The 23,517-nt window shown below is 41.4% G+C and overlaps 2 protein-coding genes across 8 annotated transcripts in view; both read right to left on the reverse strand.

The window, feature by feature from the left end:
- Positions 1 to 4,805: 4,805 nt before the first annotated feature.
- im:7151449 (E-selectin) lies at positions 4,806 to 13,755 on the reverse strand. 3 transcript variants are annotated; one of them, XM_061785060.1, is made up of 13 exons: positions 13,621 to 13,755; positions 12,238 to 12,504; positions 10,820 to 11,005; positions 10,166 to 10,265; positions 8,734 to 8,804; positions 7,815 to 7,997; positions 7,238 to 7,321; positions 7,034 to 7,117; positions 6,133 to 6,171; positions 6,016 to 6,057; positions 5,881 to 5,932; positions 5,230 to 5,307; positions 4,806 to 5,112 (listed from the first exon to the last, which is right to left on the reverse strand). In XM_061785060.1, the coding sequence occupies exons 2-12, from the start codon at positions 12,467 to 12,469 to the stop codon at positions 5,250 to 5,252; spliced, it is 1,131 nt and encodes a 376-aa protein (XP_061641044.1). In that variant the 5' UTR covers positions 12,470 to 12,504; positions 13,621 to 13,755; the 3' UTR covers positions 4,806 to 5,112; positions 5,230 to 5,249. The 3 variants fall into 3 exon arrangements, 2 of the variants coding, with proteins under 2 accessions (XP_061641044.1, XP_061641045.1); XM_061785061.1 differs by lacking the exons at positions 6,016 to 6,057; positions 13,621 to 13,755 and having other exon boundaries at positions 12,238 to 13,577; XR_009790160.1 differs by lacking the exons at positions 5,881 to 5,932; positions 6,016 to 6,057; positions 13,621 to 13,755 and having other exon boundaries at positions 12,238 to 13,577.
- Positions 13,756 to 16,753: 2,998 nt separating this feature from the next.
- Positions 16,754 to 23,517, reverse strand: part of LOC133484181 (membrane-associated guanylate kinase, WW and PDZ domain-containing protein 3) — a 115,733-nt gene continuing 108,969 nt past the window's right edge. For 2 of the 5 annotated variants that reach the window (XM_061786385.1, XM_061786386.1), the window contains one exon: positions 16,754 to 21,257. In XM_061786385.1, the coding sequence (XP_061642369.1) occupies positions 20,518 to 21,257 (740 nt within the window). In that variant the 3' untranslated portion in view covers positions 16,754 to 20,517. Of the gene's footprint in view, positions 21,258 to 22,616; positions 22,710 to 23,517 lie in introns of all 5 variants that reach the window. The other 3 variants (XM_061786390.1, XM_061786389.1, XM_061786387.1) reach the window with 3 other exon arrangements.

Consider the following 23,517-nt stretch of genomic DNA (forward strand, 5'->3'; position numbering starts at 1 on the left):
TCTTAGTTTCCACACACAAAACAGCCATGTCGGCTCACCAGGCGAAGATTCCATAGAAAACTGGAACGTCTTTTCTCAAATTTGATGTGGAGTTCTTGTAGGCTGAAATGTGGACATTTTTAGGCAGACAGATTACTGCGCCTGATGGAGCTGTTTGTTTTCGTGGCCTGCCAGGTAAACAGATTGAACGCGATTCTGTTGAATTGGTGAAATGGATTCGCAAGTCACTCTGCCAAACAAAACAGACGAGCAAGCAAGCAATAATTGATAAGAAAAATACAAGTAGCGAGAAAACAATTATTCGAGGACAAAGTATGTCGCATGAAAACTACTGTGAAAAGATTCCGTTTTTTAATGGAGTGCATTACAAACCACCCCTGACTATCAGTTTTAACTGTTCACTTAAAATGTTTGAATCTTGAAGCCTCACCAGTTACATAAACATGCTGCTATGTAATGTGATCCTTATTTTGTATTTTTTACAGCCTAGTTAAGCTATTGAGTCTGCTTTTTTTTCCCAATTGAGATTTTTCTTCATGAATTCATTTCAAAGGTTCAACTTTTGCGTTCGAGTGAAACAATGTTATCATAACAGGACAGGACGTAACTCAACAGTTGTGTCACTTTTTTGTTTCTCTGCGTTTTTCATTTTGACATTGCCGGCTAGCAATCACATACACGCTGTCGATTCATCCTCGATGCACCTCCCGGGGAGTTCTATTTTTAAAGCATAACTCTGTTGAAAATAAGTTAAAAAATAGGGAACGGTGACATCATGCAGTTATAAGTTACGGTTCTGTCTTCACACTTGTGTGAATCACTCCCCCCCCCCCCCCCCCCCCCCGTGCGCACACACACACACACAGCGGCGACTCTCCTGCAAATTCACTCCTTACACTCGCCCAAACGTGGCCCACGTTCAGCCGTCCGACACAGCTTCATAACCGATTTACTGGCTCGCTAACTCTCCAACTAAATCGCGCTGGTGGCCATTCCAAACCTCGAGGGTTGTAATAGCTCCTAATGCACAATACACGGACGAAGAGCGGCATCTCCGCCACTCTGGCGGGAGGTTGAGGCCTTGCGCCGTTGCCATATCGACACCAAACCAGCTTGCAAAAGCCTCATCTCGGAGCCCGTGTGAGTCACTGGGTGTTCCTCCATCAAGCTTGAAGTCAGACTTTCCTGTCTTGGTTCTCGGGAAGTGGAAAATGACGGCTTCAAGATGCAAAACCACTGCGAAGGGCTTTCAAGTGAATTCCATTAGCAACGCAACCTTGCATAGGGCAGCATTTGGGCTATATGGGAGGAACATTTTGGTGACAAAGCTGCTGATTACAGTTGTAAGTTTTAAGCTCCTTTGATCCGTAGCCTCCAACATTATCCTTCGTTAAAGACCTTGATAGCTAACAAACAAAATGCGATATGACAAATCGGTAAGGGTCCACACGAGCTGATTTTAACGTCTTAACCGATTGGTTTTTTTTTTTAACTGAGAGACCCCATACATGACAACGGAATCATCGTCATGGGTATTCTGAGTGCTTTTTGGTGTGTAGTGCATTCGAGTTCGACACACTTTTACCTTTAACAGTTCCGATTGTCGGCCTGACCGTTTCCCGATCAGACCGGGGAGGACCGACGGTCACTCGGGATCATCTTCCCGCCTTTGATCTGAAGGGGAGGGTAATGCTCAAATACAGCCCGATCATCGGTATGTGTGTACCCCGCTTGAAACATTTGCTACTAATCGTTCTGAAAGGGTTGCAAATGAGGGATGCTTATTAAAAATCACATAAATATTTAAAATTAACATCTGCTACATGTTATAATAACACTTAAGATTTGTCTTGTATTTGCACGGTAAATATTCACAATCCCAAAGGTTTACAAGCCGTCTCGAGTCCTTGAGCAGCAAATATTTATTCCGTGTTTCCTCCCCTCCGCCTTCTGACCTCACAGCTTGCGGTGCGTTGTGTCCTAAACCTAGACATTACAATTGTGCGATGGAATTCCGTCTTGTTTACTTTTTAATGAGTGGTGGCGGTTTGACATGGAACTAAGGGGCCAATGATTGTGTTTCACACGTTAGTTTTTGGGTGCCGGATTTCCGTGTTTTCCTTCCTGTGGTTTGATATAAGAGTGTTAAGTGTTCCTATGATTTCCTTTCTTGGGGACCACAAATGCATCGTTGCTGTAGTTGGACACTGAGGTCGTCACAATGCCAGGTGGCTTGTGTGTCAGCCTCGATACCACGACTCACATATTTCAACAGAAAAGAAACATTACATTTGAGAGAAGCTTGTTCAGCGCTCGCCAAAACATTGAAGCCACCGCAGTCCCGTGTCCACGAGGACTATCAACAGTTGTGTGATGTATCATGTATTTGGAATTCACTTTCAAGGGTACATTATACCGTATACTGTATAATGTGGACAGAGCAGTGGCGCGCAAAAAAAAGTGGGACTCTACTTTGACTACAGAAGGGTAAAGCCAGTAGGGAAGTCATCTTTATTTATTTAACAATTTAGCCCTAAACATCAATGAATCCCATAGTTTGAAAAAAGAAAATGACAATGCATCCATTGCGAGAGGATAGAGGAGACGAGAAGATAACAAATTAACTCGGATCTAATAACGAGATCCAAAAAAGGAAACGCACACAGTCATCAACCATATAACAATAAACACAACCGCTGTTCTTTGGGGTTTATGGATTTCGGTTTTGTTTTTGATAGGGGTATCGGGTTGCCACGGCGATACTAATGGCTTCGTTTCCACTAACGGATAAATTGGATTCAGCTGGGAGAACCCGCTGAAGGTTTTAGGATGTGGCTAAGCACCCCACGCGAAAGGCCCACGACAGCCCGGATGGCTTGCCAGGCAATCGCAGGGCACGTACGTATGGGGACAGACAAACGTCGGCTCTCACAGAAGTCGGGCGAATGTCGTCAGCACTCCATTTTTGTTAACAAGCTTGGCGGAGAGCTGTGTTCTTCAGTGCTACTTTAGGAAATTGTAACCTTTTTAATACAGCTCTCATATTGGATCTCCGCCTGGAGCGAGTGTCTATGTTTAAGGCCAGAGTCGAGACCCGTGAAATGTGTCCAAACATGTCACGGCGGGTGTAGGCTCGCCGACGAAAAGCCAGTGACGCAATTGCGGAGACGGTACCGACTGATGTTGGGAGTGGGGGGGGAACAAGTTTTTTTCCCCTGTTGTCAATCACAATCACTTCCTGTGCAGAGGTCACGTCAACACTGCGTCACCGTGTGTGCTCCCCGGCACCGTTTCTCTCCATTGCCTCCATCCGCAGCGTTTTCCATGTGTATGTATTCGCTTAAAAAAAAAAAAAGAAAAAAGAAAGAGGTTCAATCATTTCTTAATGGGCTTGGTACTGTGTGGTTCGAACCACAGGTGACCACATGGAGCTCGTGCTCGCAGCTGCTCTTTTGCGGCGGGGGCAAACTGCTTATTAGTGGCATCTGTTTAATTGCAGCTCATGCGACTTGTTGAAAATAAATGAACGGCTGGCTCCCAATGTTTTCCAACAAATTTCCCCCCTTTTTGGGTGGGGTTTGATGAAACGACAACATGCCTCAATGCCTCTTGCGTAACACACAAATGAGTGCATATTCTGTCAATGATGCCTTTTTCTTCCTGTGAAGGATTTCAGAAATAAATCCCTAAAGCTTGTTTTGTGGAATAATAAAAAATGACTAAAAGACTACCAAAAAAAAATGAATATCAATCAGCTGTTCCAAGAGCACCACGGTTTAATCCTTTGAAGCACAATTAAAGGCTTATTTTGGAATGAGTTGTATTGTAGCATTAGTAGTAATACTGGTACTGCATAAGAATGGACCCCAGTTTTAGTGTTTGATTTATTTTGTGTGGGAGTCATTGACAATATTTAGATTTCTTAACAAGGCAAGAGGGCGTCACAGCATCCGACGAGTTAGCACATTGGCCTCACGGTTCTGCGGCTTCCTCCCACGTTCCAAAAAACACGAGCGCTGTGGATTAGACTACAAATTGTCAATAGGTGTGAATGGGGCTCTCACCAAGACACTAATAAGGACAGTTCGATGCTAGTTTGTCTCACTGCGATTGGTTGGCGACCAACCAAGGGGGTAGCCCAACCTTTCGCCCAAAGTCACCCGAGATAGGCTCCAGCTCATCTGTAGCTTGTCCCAGTTGAACTGACTCAAAAGAGGAGGAAAAACACTTCAGACTTGTGAGGCCAAGGGGTTTGTTGCTATTCAATGACACAACAACATTTATCAAACTGTTCTGTCCTGTGTTGCAGGCACTCGGGGAATCTAAAGTATTTCGGTGACTCTTGGGACCGCTATATTAAACATATGATCAACTGTTGGACTGTTTACATACGGCCGCACATTTGAGTGTTTGCCATGTTGTGGAACGTTTTCAAGACACTGCAAGTGAGTTTGAAAAAAAAGTCCTTTAAAGGCTTGAAATGAACCAACTCGAATTTTTAGTATCCTCATTGAAAAATAATATTTCAATATTTGGATTGTTTTGTTTGCGAGAGCTTCTAAATGTTCAACACTTTGATGGCGTGGTAGGTAGCTAGCCTGCTTTCTGCATTCTTTGCCATGAAAGTGCTGCATTATCCATCGCCCCCCCCCCACAATGAAGGGCAGGAATGTGCGAAGACGAAGAATGCAGCTGATTGTGTCTTTTATCAGCCGCCGCCACCGACGCAGTCAGCAAACTGAAACACATTGTAGCGGGCTTTGTCAACTCGCGCTCTCACGATAAGAACCTGGCAAAAGTCAACATTTGGGACCATCGACACAATTTATTCCAGTTATTAATATACAAAAATATCATAAAAAATACTTCCGGTAACATTAAATATTTACAACTGCGTGGCAAATGTAACAATAAAAATGAAAGTGCTTGACCAGTGGACTATCATTGGACTGGCGACACATTGACTCAACAGAATGGCCTGCCAGTGGAAGTGCAATATTATTTATCAAATTCCTTTTTTTCCCTTGATTCCCTTCAGAGGAACTGCTCCAGTGTGTTGGCATGTCCTTCCTGGCTTCCCAGATGCTCTTCAGCAGATAGGCATGCTTCCAACTGGAGGAATTGAAAAAACAAAAAAACAATCACACACAAATGTGGAGAATTCCTTTGCTGGTTTCTGTGTTTATTAATACAGTGAGCATATTTTCACGGACGGGAACGGGCCGGTACCTTTGAGCGAGGCCGGACTTCTAGACGTTTTGGAAAAGTAAGAACTCGGGCTTTACGTCTTCTCTGGTGTCATACGAGCTACAAGGTCACAAAAATATGATCACACGCATTCAATTTTCAACTTTTCAACTGTTACAGTCCACTTCATTGGGGCCAAATGAGGACAGCGACCCACCAGATGTGAATAAAGGTGCAAAATTGATGCATTTCTTTTGCCACTCCCCCCCAAACAGTAACAGCCTACTTGCATTGCACTTCCAGATAGAGCAACCATCCACTTGATCAGTGCAGACCGCGCCCAAATTAAAATCATTTAAAAACAAGTCCCCACAATAGCTTTTTTTTTTTTTGGTTCTTAAAAATGATTCACAAATTATTGCTCCAAAGTCATCACAAGGTCCATAAAGGTATTCTTGCAGAGGTTTGGTGTGGAAGAACAAACAACCACAGCCATATCTTTATATGGACTTCCCAATACTTTTTTTACCATTTGCTTCAAGCTTCAGTACGCAATTGGGAAAGTGTTTTATAACAACCGTCGGTCAGATTAAAGGTCCGCCCGAAAAAAGGAATGTATCCATGGCAACAAACTTGCACGGGCCGCGACCAATGACACAATTAAATACAACAGTATAAATCAATTTGTCGTACCCTTTCCTCCTGAGAAGACACAGATGCAGACAGAGCGCCCCTGTGCATACCACTGTACGCAAACAAACACATCGTTTACAAATTGTTACGTTTTAACAGAGTTACTGTGAGTGAGTCAGTAAATGAGGAGGTTACCGAGTGAGATGGATACCACGCTGATTAGAACAGGGAGATAATCTGAAAGACGCATGCGGCACATGAACATTCTGTCTAATACAAACAATGAACCTGTCGTGCGTTACTATAACTCACCGATAACCTTGTTGGCGCCTGTGGCCGCGTCATGCGTTTCTGCAAAAAGATCATCGGACAAAGTCAATTCATTATTTGCGCAACATCAGAACGAACATTCCAGTACTGTACCTTAATTACTAAACCTAATATGGGATGAAATGAGAGTGCATCTATGTCACCGATTAAATCAATTCAAAAAAAAACAAAAAACAAGTGTATAGAAACACACAAACACACACGCAAGGTATGTACGGAAAAAGTATCAATAAAACACTCACCTAATTTGGACATGGGTTTTGGCCGATAATGACATTAATATAATCATGATAATAAATAATAATAAATGCATGGAAACTATAAATATAAACTAGATCAATAAACAAACGTGTATTATATTTATTATTATTATGTTTATGAAATATGCAATCAATACAACAAAAATAAAAAGAGATGATACATGATTGATAATCAATGAAAATATATTGATGAATGTGGTAACAACCACCCTTAAATGCATACATATTCATAGAATGCAAATGAATCACATTTCAAATAATTTATAGACCTCCTAAAACATATATATATAAAAGAAGAAAACATTTGACAAATTAATAAAAACATATATGGATTTACCATGTAAAGCAGATTGAGTTACCTTGTGTATGAGATGCACTATAGCAATACATTTTCCTATTTATTGATTGATGCACAAGGTTACTTACGGACACTATATTAGGCCTTTTACAAACAGTAACGCTATTAATTGAGGTTTCTATTCAACGCCCTGTACCTGTATGGTGAAATGAACCTAAATATGAGAAGAACATCTCCTGGCGTGTCTCCACCACTGCAAACTACAAGCGCAATCCTTAAAAGTCTTCCACTTTGCTACTTCTGCTAGTCTACCGGTCCGCTATACCTGGAAAGAAAGATGTCGGGCATGGCGTCACATTGCTCGCCGCCGTCCCCACCGCTTCCTCCGTCGTCAACGCGCGTCCGCCATCTTGGAACACAAGTCATCACGGCGCCTGTTTAATCGAGCTACTTTGGGCTCGTGTGGCGCTCGAGCGCAGGAGAGAAAGTCGCGATAGGCATCTCAAGAGACGTTTGCGTGCGCGCGTACCTCGCCGCGTGGTGACTTCTGCGCCGCCCATGATAATTTTATCTCTCTGAGCTGCCGCTGCCGTGGTCGACTGACTCGTTGACGCTGAAACGTCGGCAAAATGTGAAAAACCACCTGTTATGACATCACTTTTAAGGTGTAAAAGCATACGGCAATATTTTGTGATCACCGTATAGATAAAAAGGTACACACAAAATGCTAATTTGTGACCACAAAATACTTACTACATCAGTTTTAGTGCAGATAAGGATAAAGGTGCAAAACTGAGGAATTTATTTTCTCCTTTTCAACTGTTACAGTCCACCTGCATCGGGACCAAATTGGGATAAAGGTACCAAAATGAGGAAGTTATTTTTGCATTTTGACTGTTACAGTCCACCTGCACTGGGACCAAATCCACCCTCAAATCCAGCATTGGGAATGTGCTGTGGGTTGCCATTTGGCAGTTACTTAATAATGCTCATTACCGCCCTTTGCAGGACTGGAGGACAGTATCACCCAACTGTCATAGTTCGACATCAAAAATCATGAGAAATCTCTCAACATGATGCAGCATAACCATGTAAAATAGCCGTACCTTTGCATTCTGGAGGCAAAGAGTCGTATTCACCCGTCTCGCTGCATTGGACGGTGTCGTTCCCAGTGAGCGTGTAGCCTTCATCGCAGTTGTACAGGATCACCTGGCCGTACGTTGGGAGGACTTTGGAATCCCACGAGTTTTTGCCGTTGGTCACCTCTGCGGGCTTATTGCACGTTTTAACTGAAGGATGGCACAAACACAACCTGATTTGGAAGTACAGTAAACCCCCCTCCATGGCAGACCCCACCCACGATATGTGAACATCTGTGATATACAAGCACTTATATATGGAAATAAGTAATGTTTGAATTTTATTTATTTATTCATTTGTATTTTTTACTTGAAATTGGTCTTCAAACACACTTTTAAACCAATACACACATTAAAACAGAATATATTGAGAGAAAGAAATAGAGTGCAAGAGCAATGGATAAAAAAACTAAAAATAAATGGCAAAAATATCAAAACTCAAAACATATACTATACAGTATAAAAAATAATGTGTTTGGATCCGGGAGAGACTACATGTACTATCGATTGCCTTAACTGGTAATAGCAGGACAGCGAAGCGTAGACCGCGATATAGCGAGGGTTTACTGTATATTTGCCATAACAAGACGACCGGAGACAAATTCCTTGTGCGTTTTGGACATACTTGGCAAATAAAGATGATTCTGATTCTGATTCTAAGCCGGTGAGTGTATGTTCCTCATCTACCGATCACAATTGTAAACTAATCATCAAACTCTCAACGATTACGGTCATCACTAGAGCGCTATGGATTTCGAGGGCTGTCTGATGTAACCGAGTATGGCCACCTTGGCTTTCTTTCCTAAACTGTACACCAAAGGTCACACGTTCACGTTTGCTTTTGACATGAAGACGCAGACAATGGAAAGAAGGTGGAGACATTTACTGTGACACTTGGCTTTTCCCATCCAGCCCCCTGGGTAGCACTGCTTGTAGCTGGAGCCGCTAATCTGGTAACTGCGGAAAGAGCAGGGAGATGGAACACTTCACTTTTTTGGTTGAGGATTTTCCTCCGTGTCGATGTTCCCGCTCTCTCTCTCTCTCTGTAATCAGGAACATACCTTCTACATTTGTGTTGGCAACAACGCTAACGGCGTGATGCAAAGGGGTTTTCTTACGCGGAGGAACCTCCCATGTCAAGCGGCCCCAAAAAGTGAGGCTTTTCAGCAAAATGTTCTGGAAAAATCTGACGTGCGAGCAAATCTTTCAGCCCAGTCAGCATCTTTTTGAAGGGTGCCAGAGATGGCGGAGAATTTTCTCTCTCTTCCAAATGTGGATCAAATCAGATCGGCAGCAGAACAGATCTTTACAGTTGTTTTTGTGTGTAGTCTCTAACAGATCATCTTTTAAGATGGGAAAAATCCTGTCCATAGGTAGGAATGTGAGTGTGAATGTTTGTTCGTCTACCACGCAGGTGTCAAACTCAAGGCCCGGGGCCAGATCCAGCCCGCCACATCGTTTTGCCGCGAAAGCAAATCACGTGCATCGACATCCATGATTCTTGCTCAAATCTGTACCAACATTTCTAATTGTATTTGTTTTGGTTACCCCCCAAACCCCCTTTTACGGTAACTTGAACAATACTTGAACAAACTATTATCCTTGCCCTCTGTTTTCGAAAGTAGTTAGCCATCAATTTGTGCTAAATATGACATTTTGAGGGAAACCGTAACTACAAAGTTGACACTCGTTGGTCTAGAGCATCGCTGTCAAACGCAAGGCCCGAGGACCAGAAGCGGCCCGCCACATCCTTTTATGTGGCCCGCGAAAGCAAATCATCCTCGTCAATTGCTGCGATTTTTGCTAAAATCTGTACCCAAATTCCAAATTGTCAAAATAATAAACAATAAGGTTGACGATATTGCATTTTTCTGTTACCAAACCCTTCTTCTACAGTAACTTAAACAATAATTGAGCAAACTATTATCCTTGTCTTCTGATTTCAAAACGAGTTATCGCTCAATTTGTTGTGTAATGGTAATAATATGATTTGGTGATTAAACATTTCGCTGTTCTAACGGCCCTCTGAGGGAAATCCTAACTACAAAAATGAGTTTGACACCCCTGGTCTAGAGAATATGTGCCCTGCGATTGACTGGCAACCAGTCTGGGGTAACCCCGCCTCTTTTGTCAAAAGTCAGGCTCACGATAGGCTCCAGCTCACCTGGGACCCGAATGAGGACGAGCGGTATACTGGGGAAAATGGATGGATGAGTAGTTGTATAACACAGAGCTTTACGCCACTTTGCACGCACACCTAATAAAAGGTTTTATAATAGCATTGAGTACAGAAAGCACCGCCCCCCCCCCACACTCACCCTTTATCACACGTGACTTTCACAACGTCCCTGAAGAGGGTGCCGGCACTGGTGTTGAATTTCATGTTCAGTTGAGATTTAGGGACACCGCAGTCGATCTCTAGGGTGCCAAAAAAAACCCAAAACCAAAAAAACAAGGCTCAGTTCACTTGTACACAGTGGCGGGAAGTAACGGAGAGCAAATACTCAAGTACATTTTTCAGGCATCTATTTATTTATTTTTCTGGATTTCTTTTTACTTTTACTCCTTACATTTGAAAACAGATCTTTACGTCCTGCTCATAACTTTAGTTTAAAGAATAAACACTGTACAACAAATTACTCTGTGTCTTATTCTTTATGCAGCTATGATTTGAAATATGCTAACTTTTTTACTTTTTTCATTTCATTTACCCGACACATCAGGTGTATTAATATGATATCGCTGATACCATATTGAATTTGACTGTGTCGGATCGGAAAAGAAATCTGTGGTGGCCCCCCGCCCCCTCATTGAGACAAGTTGTAAAAAAATCCATTTTTACTTTATTAATTACATTTCAGAGTCTGTACCTGATTTTTTTTTTTACTCTACTCTTAAGTACAGAGTGAGTATGAGTACTTTTGCAACCTCTGCTTTTTACACATATGAATAGAATGACAATTACAACTCACTTTTGCAGAGGAGCTCAATACGAGTCCAGTTGCCATCCTGGCAACTTACGCCATCCGAGCCCGACTCTTTTTCAAAGCCATTCAAACACACCAACGTGATGTTGGAACCCTCCGGAAATGTATTCATCAGGAGCGCCTGGTCGCTCAACACGGTGTTTTTCCCTCTCTGAGGCATGGGACAGTCGGCTGGAGAAAAAACAGGCCAAGTGTCAACACTGGGATAAATATACATAAAGTCAGACTGCGTACGTACTAATACTGAGGGATGTGAGGAAAGAAATGATTTTGTTTAAAGCAAAGCAGGAGAGCCAACGACTAAACATTTAAGAAACGTTTGGGAGCACTACACGACTGTTTTATGATTTCAGGCTGTCCCTGAAAGCAGCACATTAGATGAATGGATGGAGCTGAATTAAACATTTAAGGAACATTCTGAATAATCATAGTTGTATTTTTATGAGCAAAGCTATCATTTCAGAAGGTCCCTGAAGACAACATGAAGAAATGAAGACTTTTTTCACTTTAATTTTTCAAATTTAGATTTTGCTGAGTATTTAATGTATAATAATTGGAAAAAAATAAGGTCATATCACATATACTGTACACAATAATATTAAAATAAATTCCCAATCACAGAGTTTTTAGGAGGAAACCTGTAATTTCAGAGGACCCCTGAAAGCAACACCTGACTTAGCGAGATAGCTAGAGATAGTTTAAATAAACATTTGGAATGAATATTGTTCTTATAAGAGGATAATAATGTACAATAATAATACAATAATTTACCAATCACACAGTTTTTAGAGGGTCCCTGAACGCAACAGCTGATTTTCAATGCTAGAATCCTGTAAATTAAGGATTTCATTTTTACTTCTTTTCATGATTTTCATTTGAAAATTGTGATTTTTACATTCATATTTAACTTATAATAAAGAAACATAAATAATATTAAGTCATCATAAAATAAACCTCTCTATAAAGCAAATTGTGTATATTTAATTTGGATTAGTGGTGACGCACTGGTGAGTTTATGTTTATCGAGACAGTACTTTCGATTTTTATTTTTTAGAATGTCGAGGTAAAAACATTTTCATAAATAAAAGGCTTTTCCTTTTATAAATGAATAAAACATACAACAACCTATTTAAAATACATTTTCATTATATTGGAGATACGGTACAGTGCACTAGCTACATAACTCACTGATTCTTGTGGTAAAAATAGAAGTAGCAGCTTAATATTGTTTAAAATGTTTAAATGAAGGTATTTGTAGTGTAATTTTAAATGTAGTTTAAATCTTTACTAGCGTTCATTATTTGTTTCCCTTAAAGATACATGGTGAGCTGGTGCCTCGATAATAATAACAATAATAGTCATCATAATAAAAATAAAATCCTATTCATAGCTTTTGTTCTCACCTTCTGATCTCCACACAAAGCAGCAGCAGCAGAAGAAGAGTAGAGATGTGAGCTTTGAGTGCGTGCTGCTTCCCAGTAGAAAAAGGAGTTCCATGTTGGCCAGCTTGAGGCCAAACGCTTCCAATCCAGTGACTCTTCCTGCTGCAACTTGTCGGGCCGGTGAAACAGAGACGCGGCTTTCTCCACGCTGAAGTCCTCCCCGTTCTTCGAGCCCCCGATAAAAGGCAGTCATCAAGTTGACGTCATGGGACAGGAAGCAAGAGAATTCTGCTTTCAAAATTAAAACAGACACTAGAAATGCTCAAAGGGCAAAGATGGAAGGATGACACAGTCGCTGAGGTACTTCGCTCGCGTTATCCCGATAAGCTGTGACAGGATGCACCTTCAGACAAGAGCTGCTATCAGCTCACAACCAAACGCTCCACACACACACACACACACACACACACACACACACACACCCCATGCTTTCAAGCTAAAATCTCCCTTTGCTTTTTCATCCGAAATGTTTCATTGTTCCTTTGCCAACCTTAACGGCCCACACTCCAAAGTTCCCACATATGTCAGTATATTGCAGCGACACATTTGTGACAAAGTATAACAGAAACTCTCTTTCCTTCATAGCCTGCCTCATGTTTTACTTTGAAAATCAAAGGCAGGAAGGGCTTTCAGTTTGAGCTGTCATTTGACTTTCCTAACCCTTCTCCCAGAGACCCCAAACCGTCTCGTGACAACAGAGACAAATAAAACACTTTTTTTTTTAATTACATTATTTTTTGTCAGTGATTTGTGTGGTTATGTTATGATATATTGTCAGTTTTAATGGGGTCCGTTTTTTTATTTAGTTATTTTTTTAAACAAGGCGTCGCCAATACAATGGGTGTGGCCTAGAGCGAGCGCATGTGGGGAAAATAAAAAAAAAGGGTATTCCCTCTCTAAAGACGAGAGGGAAGCCCTTGTTATTCCATTCGATTCTATTAGGTTCCATGCAAGGAAACGGCGTCGTAAACATGTCAGTCAAGTACGTCTGAAAGGACGATGATGACTGTTGTGTCGGTAGTACGTCTGGGTTATTGTCATGGACACATTCCACAACTGTCAGTAACAAAGCGGGCTGTGCCTCGTTGCCAAAGTCCAAAGGGAGTGCTCCACCTCCAGTCTTATTGACACACTGGAGCCTCCACCCACGCGCGGTGTCTCCCCCGGCAACGGCATGCTTTGGCGAGTGTCGAAGGAACATGTGGGGAAAACTGGAGTTGATATTTTGGGGGATAAATTGATATTGGTTGCGAATACCAAGGCAGCACAGTTCAGTAGTGGTTTTCACGTCTTCCTCGCAGTCTGGAGGTTCTGGGTTCGAAACTGGAATTTGCACGTTCTCACCGGGTAGTCCGGATTATTTGAAGGTCCCGACGGTTGACACGGGCCACGGTGAGGGGCGGCCGTGGCGAAGGATGTTTCGTGACGTTTACGATCATCTCTACAGTCTCGAGCGTGTTGAGCTCCAGGCTGTCGGCCGCACAGAAGCTCCGCTTCGCGGACTCGTCACCGTCTTTGATGAGGCCGATGACTGAGGTATCGTCTGCAAACTTCAGCAGTTTGACAGCTGTGTTCAAAATGAAAGAATCACATTTGCACGTAAAATGAGTCAGCACGCACTTGCCACCATTTAAAGTGCCTCTAATTAACACCAAATACATTTCAGATGTAGCATTAGGATTTTCCTGACATGTCTTTTTTTTTTTTTTTTTTGCTTCCAAGCAGGAGGAGCCTGAAGGCTTTGTGAATTGCAACTGCTCTTAATTCCTTCCATCTTTTCTGAGGCTCCAGTTGAAGCGGAAGAAAAACAGGCCCAAGGCATGATGCCGCCACCAGCAAGCTTCAATACAGGTTTGGTGTTCTTTTGCCGATGAGCGGTGTTATGTTTGCACCAAACATACCTCTTGGAATTATGGCCAAAAAAAGTTCAGCTTTGGTTTCAGACCATTTGGGGCCCGTTTGGGAGATTTGGATGGTATTAATCCTAATTATTCGACTGTTATTGAATACGTACGTATCGCTATCAAACCTTATGACCTCATTTGTTCTTCATCAAAGAGATATATTCTAATAAACCAGCTGTAATTTTTGTTTGTTTTCTTTTTCTGAGTTCTGACCTAAAAGAATGAGCGGCTGCCGCTGGATAAACATTCTAACCCTAACCCTTCCACCCCGCATCGCTCACCTGTTTAGCAGCATTCCAAGGATGTGATGCACACAGATGTGCCATTTGAACACAGAAAGCTGAGAAAACGAGAGTGGGGGGGGATTTGATTAGTGGGTCGGCCTCCCACGTACGTGTTGCAGGTCAAAGGCTGAGCCGGTCAAACATGACGGCTCATTTCCTGTTGCCATCTTTTTCTGCCACTTACCTGATGGAAGAGTGCATCTGACTTTCCTGGGGGGAAAAAAACAAATTGTGGAACTTGGCTCCTCCTCGGCTAGAAACAGTGGTGGGAGAGAAGCGGGGAGGCAGCTCCACCTTGTGGTGGTAAGGATGAACTACAACAAAAAGACATACAACAGCAGGCCCAAACACACCCACATTGACGCTAACTTTTTTGCTCACCAGCCTTTGTGGCCATAATCGTTTGTTGGATAATTATATTTATTCATGCTAACGTTTACTTGAACTAGATGTCCAACCTTTTTTTAAATGAAAATGAACCCTGTGCACACTCAAATCAAGACTAGACTAGTTGATAAATGATTAACGCTACAGCTCAGGTATTCAGCTGTGATGTGTATAACTTCTAATTTTAAATGCTTAGACCTTTTCTCTCACCCACACTGGACGAAATACAAATTGAATCATGTTAAGACTAAGCTAGCTTTCTTAAAAAAAAAAAAAAAAACGCAAAAAGGTAGTCAAGCGGTTTGTTCATTGCAGTTTGTAAACACGCTATTTGGTAGTGTTTATTTTTGAGTGAAAAAAAAAACTACCTTTACTTAACAAACGCAAATGTTTATTCGTAAACATTTAAAATAATCCTTACTGGCACATCCAAACGACCATTGCGCCACCGGTTCTCTTCTACCGTTGTCTCCATCGCCTCACACTTGTGACGTAGGCAGACGTTTCCACGAATGGACCAATGAGCAAAGACTGTTTGCAGGAAGGGCTTGTGGGATATGTAGTGTCGTAGGCTCATATCGCAATTGGTTTATTATTACAGATGCCGTTTAAGAAAACTACAAGTAAATATTTACAGTTAAAATGTACACACATTTGGCTAATTGGCCACAGTCAAGAGTCAAACCCTGTGCACATTGAATAAATAATCATCTCTGATATTCCCAAAAGACATTTAATGTGACTATGCTGTGGGGTGAAATAATTATGCTAAGTTTGCTGATTTACAAAGAAATTACGAGTTTTTCTGTTTCCTATTTATATTATGGTGAGAAACATGGGGCTTGGGGGGCCAAATTTGGCTTGCCACATCATTTTATGTGGCCCACTAAAACAAATTATGAATAAATTGAATAACTTCATATTTCTTGGAAATGGATTTTTTTTCTTTCCATTTTGGCCAAAAATCTGTGCCAAAATTGCAATTTCTCTTCATTTTAACCGGTTTTATGAACGTTTATTTACATATAGAAATATGTAGACTTCCATATATCTAGATGTCTACGCAAAGACATCTACGGGGAAGTCGAATGCGACGTATGTGACTTCAGCGCGCTGGAATGTTCCCACCCCACCTTGGCTAAAAATCTAAAAATAGATATACTTATTTCAAAATACTTTGATTTTGAATGCATTTATTTATTTATTTTTGTCTTCAGGGAAAGTAATATGGTGACGACCACGCGTGGTAGGGACAATCTTGTCCCTGACATCTTTTGATAGTAGACTATATTTTACAGCCTCTTCTATGGAAAATGACCGCAATTTTGAACACAATATAGAGTTCCACGGTAGCAACGATACAAACCATTGAGCCAGGTAAGTACTGCCGACCATTCAACGGCTATTATGAATGAATGTGTGTGTGAACATAATGGTGCTCATTCACAAGCAATGTTTAAGAATCAGTTAGGCTTGAGAACATTTGCCTATGTACGAGCGTGTACAATTGCGCAGACATTTTTTTTAATGATGGACACTCACTGGACAATCCCCCAAATGTCTTCAAAATCACTCAATTCCTATGTAGTAATTGTACTTCCTCACCAGAGAAGTTTTTAATCAAAGTTTTGTAAACAATTCCATAGCAATCCCAGTTATTTTATAATTATTGCTTGAATTATACAGATGAGTGAAAACCTAATGAGTATCATTAGGTCTATAAACTGATTTGATTTGTGGAGGGGGAAGAAACCCCCCCCCCCCCCCCCCCCCACCACTCCCACATCTGTGGGGGAAAGAAGTCAGTTACCATGACAACGGGAGGACTGCCATCGTAACCGAGGGCATGCAAGCGGAACGAGTTTTTTTTTTTTTGGACACAATTTAGTGCAGGCTGAAGGCTGTTTTTCAGTAAAACTTTATTATTCAGTGCATGAACAGAACACCATGTCAATATCCTTTTCCAATGCCTTTTTAAATATGTTCTTCCTTTTCTTTTTTACATAAAAAAATAATGGGGCAATTTCATGAATACACCTCTTTTGTTCTTTTTGTTCTTATCCCTCCCCCCCTTATAGAGCGTCGAGCGAATATTTAGAAAGGTGCTGTACAATGTACAAACATTTACATCTACGGTTCCTACGCCATGTAGAAGAGAAGCACACAGATTGTTTTTACTACCAAAGCGATGCAAGGCCACAGCATGATAAAAGGATGAGGGGAAAAAAAACAAAAAACAGACATACACCAGAAAAAACAAAGCAAAAAAAAGGAGCTGCATTTTCTGAGTGAACTGCCCTGGCTCAGTATATTGCACAAAAGCTCCTCCTCGGAACCGAACGCCCCGTTTGACCGTTTTTGATCTCGTGTTTGCTACAACGCTATGTTCCCTGAGCTCACCTGAATACTCGTCAAACTCAACGTGGAGTCAGTTCAGCAAAAACACAAGAGGAGTATTGTTCACAGAAGCTTGACCTTGCTCAGAATAAATAATATAAAAATAAAATATCTGCAAAGCTCTGGCCGAAGCTCCGAATTCTTACTCAAGTATGAGAATTTTCGCTTATTCCTAAAAAATAAAATAAAATAAAATATTAAAATTACAAAAAAAAATATATATATATATGTATATATATATTTTGGTTTGATCATAATGCATTTTATAAGTCAGGTTGAAGTCAAAATTCCGGCTTTATTTTGAATCATTTCTATGTGTGAACATTCAAGTGAGACTTCTCATACCAACGTCAGAATTCTGAATTTAGAATATTTAGTATAGTGTTATGTAGACTTTCTAGCTATTGCACACATTTAATAAATAATCTTTTCATTTAAAAAGTCAGAATTCTGCAGATATCAGAACTTACTTTAACAGAGCTTAAGGTTTAAAACAGAGACACGAGATAAAATATGAAAACAGCCATAAATTGCAATGTTGTCACTTACGGTACAGTATCGCTATACCAACAAACACTTTTTTTAATCATCACAATTTCTTCAGGATGTAATCATTCACAAAATATTGCAATCTTGGATTCTCTAACGGTACAGTATCGTCATGAGATGCAGATACTGATGCTCGATACTGCTATTACGTTCTCTTCTGTTATTATGCTATTATGATGTATGTTTGATGTTTTCTAGTTATTGATTACTGCTTAATGCACAATGTTATCATTATCATTGTCAAAATATTGATTTACTGCATTTTTATCCCTCATGGTACAGTATCGACCTACCATCAGATATTGATACTGATCTTCTATACTGCCACTGATGACATAATAGTATATTTTAAAATATACATTTGTCATATAATTGTTGTGCCATCATCATCATCGGATATTGACACTAAACTCTACACTTATCGATATTGTGATGTATCATAAGATTTTTGAAACTGATTTATATCTATATATGTAAATGTTTATCTATATTTATAGAATATTATGAGTTACAACCTTAACCGTTTGATAAACAATGCAAATCATTTTTTTTTCTCTTCAAATGATGCGAGGGGGCATATAAAAAAAAGTTAAATACAGAATAATAACATACATATTTTTTTTAAAGATCCATTTGTTTGTACATGTGACCCAAACTGGTCAATGTCAATTCATGATGTTTGGTAAAACTCTACAACAGAAAGTAAAGACAAAGCAGGCGTCCACGTTCAAGCCAAACGGTAAGTTTGGTCAGAGAGCAAAAGTCACAAAGCAGCCCAGCTCGTTTTTCTTTTTGCCTTCCCTCAGTAGGCAGCGACATGACTCAAAACTGACCTTAACACATAATGGCAACAAATCACACGTGGTTAAATATTATCCATCTGCTATGCTACAGGTAGGGCAAACGCAGTGCAGTGGCGTTGAGTAGATAGTTCCTGCAAAACCGGACATACCATTCACACACACAATATATATATATATATATATATATATATATCTCTATATATATATATATATCTCTATATATATATATATATATACACACACACATATAATTCACAAGGAGACATGTTTTAAGCCACTGCAAATATTGGATACGCCGCTTTACGTGTGACCTCCAAGTGTCATGACGAACCAAGAACGGCGCGGGACGACGCCGAAACGGCGCGATGACAAACAATGAATGGCTACATGTATATTTACAGGGTGTCCTCGGTTGAAAAAGGTCCCGACAGTCGACATTTCCGCGTTACAAAGCGTAAGAATAGCTCAGTTACCGGCACACGTTTGCATTTGTTTCCTACTTATGGAAAAGGGTTTATCGGACAATATTTACTGTACGACAGCATGGTGGATTAAGTTAATTAAAAGAAACAATTATGTTTGTTAAGTTAAGACCAAATTGTCCGTGGTAGAGTTGCAACAATTAATTGATGAATCGACAACTAATTAATTATCCAATTCGATAAACGATGAATCGTTTGGAGTCATTTGGAGTTTCAATTAAAATTGTCCAAATCCTTAACATTTCAGCATGTGAACTGTAAATATTCGCAGATTTCTGTAGTGCTAAATCAAAGCAGACTGATTATATTTTCTTTGATACAAATAAAACTTTTACAAACATCTTTTACTTTGGAAAAGAATGATCAACATTTGTGCCTAATTTCTGACATCTTACAGACCAAACCAGTTACTGAATCAGAAGCAATTGGTGAGTGAATATCCTGCACCGTCAATTTGAAAGAATGTCGTTTTTGAATAAAGGGACGCAAATGTAACAATGTTTTTTTCATCCGTAATTGAACAAAAGAATCCAGATAATATAATAATAAAAATAATGTTCAAAAAAGAATACAGATGAATGGATGATTCAAATACAGCGGAAGCTCAATTTAACTGATCCCGATTGTCGAACGGACAAAAAAATCTTTTTTCGGCCACGAGAAAGTGCTTCAACTTAACGGACATTCAGATTTAACGGACGGCCCTTCTGAAATTGTAGTTGCAGCCCGAGTCCGTAGTGCAGGTGAAGCATTTTTTGTCTATGTGCCCTGGCAACCAGTCCAGGGTGTATTGTGCCTCTCACTCAAAGTCAGCTGCGACGGGTTCCAGCTCACCTGTGACTCAAACAAGGACAAACGCTATCATAAAATGGCCACCGTAATTCCAAGTCTACTACTGGGTTAGCGTGGGTTAGTGATAGACTACGGCGCATTCCGAATTCCAGAAAAATTAGGGTTACGTAGCTGCGGTAGGAACGGAACTTAAACGTCGTAAACCGAGGACCCCGACACCCCCCCCCCCCACACACACAGAATCAAATCTTATCGCTGTTGTTTTGTACGCTCAGTAAACAAGATGTCAAAAAGCACAAGTTTCTGGTCATTTGAAGGATGCGTATGGAAGAGAGCGAACAGTCTGGAGTTGAACACGGGGCGATGAAGAACGGTCATCTTGAAGGATCGACTGCATGCAAAATACAAAAATATTCCCCAGTGAGCTTCCCTCCTTGCCTTGCATAATGAAGCGGATGGATGCGATTGGCACAAATTCACACAGCGAGACGTTCCGCTTATCCGAGAGCAACGAGTGGAGGCAGAGGGGCGGCGGGCTGGGGGCTGCTACACGCCACCGGTGTATCCCCCCCCCAAAAAAAAAGACCATCGAAGGGCTATAAAAGTGTCAGCTGGAAGCACTTCGAACGATCGGCTGAGGATCCTACCAAAAAGGGTGGCGGAGGACCTCTGCCTGCGTGAGGATCCGGGCTTGGCTGGGTACTTTCCATTTGCCGGGGCTAACGGGTGGGCCCTTGGGAGGGCTCCCGGGAGTCCCGGAGGCCACAGGTTCCGCCTTGCTCGGGGTAACTGGGGAACCTTTCAAACAAGTGTCTTTACGTCTCTTCCAGTCCTCTGCGCTCTGGCCGCTGTTGACGTCTCTCTGGACAGAGCTTCTCTCGCTTGCTCTGCGGGTTTGGGATTGTCTTGCCGGGTCGCGGATCGGTCCCGAACTCAGACCACCTCTGCTCTCGCCGCTCCCGGAGTCCTTCTTCTTCGGGATGCCGCTCGGTCGAGTTCCCGCCCCGAGGCTCGCGGACCGCGTTCGGGCGGTTCTGTTCTCGCCGCACGTTGCTACAGGCGCCCGGCTCTCAGTTCGCCCGGGCCCGCGAGGCTCGTCTTTGGCTTCGAATAAAGTCCCTCTTGCTTTCGGGCCGCTCGTCATCCTCCCCGGCGTCATCGGCGTCGTCCCGGTCTCCGCGTCCCACTGTTCCTCCCGCTCCGCCACCGAGCTCAAACCCCGCGGCGAGGACGTGCCGCCCCGGCGGCGAGGGTGTTTCAGACCGCCGGAGTCAGGAATGGATGCGAGGATGGAAGCCCCGGTGAGGTATGGAGAGAACAAGGGTGATGTGTCCGAGAAAAACACCTCTCTGGTGGAGTTGGAGGGAGAAATGTGTTTTTTACCTGCGGGAGACGACATACACTCGTCACAAAGAGTTGTGGCAATTCGACTTTGGGGTGAAATTTCAGGGCAAACCTGAAATACACTACAGTGTTTCCTCACTTTAGCCTTATTTTAAGTCCGAATTTCGAGGTTCATGCCTTCGGCGTGTTACCACCGTTGTACTGCAACATTCCAGCCACACTGAGGTCAAGTGTAAGAGACGCAGCGTCGTGAGCAGCAAGAAGAAGAGTCAGAGAAGGTCCTCAACGACCATGAGCTCCAGTAACAGTCGTTAATATACTGAGGATTGTTCTGTGTTCTGTTTGCATGTCTTGCTGCTCTCTGTGTGTTGAAGTACGAGTTATTTCAAGGTTTCTGATTACCTTGATGCAAAGTAATGTAATTGACCACCTGGGGGCAGTATAAGACAGACATACGGATATGTTGTTCTGTAGAGTCAGCTCCTCTCTCGGCAGTAATACTAGTCGTTTTTCACAGAGGATAAAGAATAGAATTGGGTAACAACGTCGCCACATAGATGCTACTTGTTAGCCCGTGTGCCTATGTTGTTTCCCATTGTATGTTAGCATTAAGCTAGCGGAGGCTATGTCCTTGTTTTAAATAGACAAAATGTAATTTCCTTTTTTTAATGTTTAGTTTGACAGTAAACCTCAACAGGAAGTGTTAATAAACAACTCAAAGCCTTTCTATCTGTAAACTTCCACCATACAGTTTGTGCTCACAAGTCAAAGCAAAAAGTTGTCTCTCAAAGCATCATTGTATTGTGGATTTTAACATTTTACGAGTGGGTGTCGAACGAATCCCCTGCGATAAATAGTTGTTCACTGTATATCATTTACAGGTGACCTAAATTTGACCTCTTAACTTAAATCTTCAGTGTTTCAGTACTTTTCGCTCAACTTGCTGTTCTCTAACAAAAAGCTGAACAGCAAAAATTCACAACAGGTGTTTAACACGTTCACTGCCATTGACGTCTGTAGAAGTCAAATATCCATGTTAACTGGGAAGGCTGGCAGTGAATGAGTTAATCCATAAATGCAGCAATATATTTCCAAGGACGTCCACTTTTATGCCTTTTTGTGACTCTTCCAGTCTCTCTGTATCTCTGTTGCAACCTGCTGATGGCACTCATTACTCTGAGAACATCTAGTTTGAAGCCTCACAGTGGTGAGGCACTGTTAATTGTTAAGTGTCATCTTGGTCTCATGATGTCAAAACGTGAACAGCAGATAGGTAGGTTAGAGTTCATTTTAGGTTTACCCGAAAACCGAATATCCCCAACTCTTTGTAAGTATTGTGTGATCACATCCGTTCCACACCGGTAACATTCTGAACAAGAAAATTGAAGAAGCAATTACCAAGGTAGAAAGAGAAGATGCCAGGAAAAGGCATGTGAGGATGTTAGTGTTGGTGCTCGGTGTAGTAGCACACAGTAGAAGAAGCTGCGCTACCTGCATGAGGAGAAGAAAAAGGAGGAGGGAGGTGAGGAAAAAGACCCGACGGGAAGCAGCCGGTTAGCGATTAAATGCGTAAACGAGACGAGCAAGTACAGTTGGCGTCCCCAGAATGAGCTCCATCACAGTTCACAAACGTCTGCAGTCATCATCGTTAAGGAAACGCGGGGGGGGGGGGGGGGGGGGGGGGTTGGATTTATGGACGCAGCGCAGTGGGCCGCTCCTCGTAAAAAGGTTCATTTAGAGAATGCGAGCAGCCCACCTGCTTGCGCAAATGAAAACAATCTGGCAATAACGTATGAATTTCAATTACTGAACATATCTCGGAAAAATTGTCTATTTCTATTTTTACTATAACTGCTAACGGTGCAAACCGAATGAACATTTTCAACATTTCTCTCAAAAAGATGCCTCCCTTTTCCCGTCAGTAACTCAAATTGTATTGTTCACACGCATCAACAATTGCTTAATTGGTTAATAAACATTTTTAAAAAAAATGAAAATTCAATAATAAGTATAATAATAGCAACATACACGCTTTCAACCATTACAAAGCTATTTTTGGAAACAGAATAAATATCTACCATAATAAATATTTAACATAACAATGAAAAATAATTCCATAATAATATATGTGCAGTATATATGAAAACATCTAATATATTACACACCCATAGAAAATATAATTAATTGAAAATAAGAAAAACGAATAATTGTAAAATTCTCAAAATTAATAAACTAACAAACAACAAACATATACTCATTGTAACAATTTGTTTCTATTTTGATTTAAAAAAAAAATATC

This window comes from Phyllopteryx taeniolatus, chromosome 9 (genome assembly GCF_024500385.1).
Source record: "Phyllopteryx taeniolatus isolate TA_2022b chromosome 9, UOR_Ptae_1.2, whole genome shotgun sequence".
In the NCBI taxonomy this organism is placed as follows: domain Eukaryota; kingdom Metazoa; phylum Chordata; class Actinopteri; order Syngnathiformes; family Syngnathidae; genus Phyllopteryx; species Phyllopteryx taeniolatus.

Excerpts from the sequence above, each read along its gene's own strand:
- im:7151449 (XM_061785060.1), bottom strand. The coding sequence starts at position 12,469 with ATGACTGCCTTTTATCGGGGGCTCGAAGAACGGGGAGGACTTCAGCGT. Across the intron at positions 8,805-10,165 it reads AAAGTCACGTGTGATAAAGG|TTACCAGATTAGCGGCTCCA; the intron begins GTGAGTGTGGGG and ends CTCTTTCCGCAG. Across the intron at positions 5,308-5,880 it reads TGTCTTCTCAGGAGGAAAGG|CTCGTATGACACCAGAGAAG; the intron begins GTACGACAAATT and ends GTGACCTTGTAG.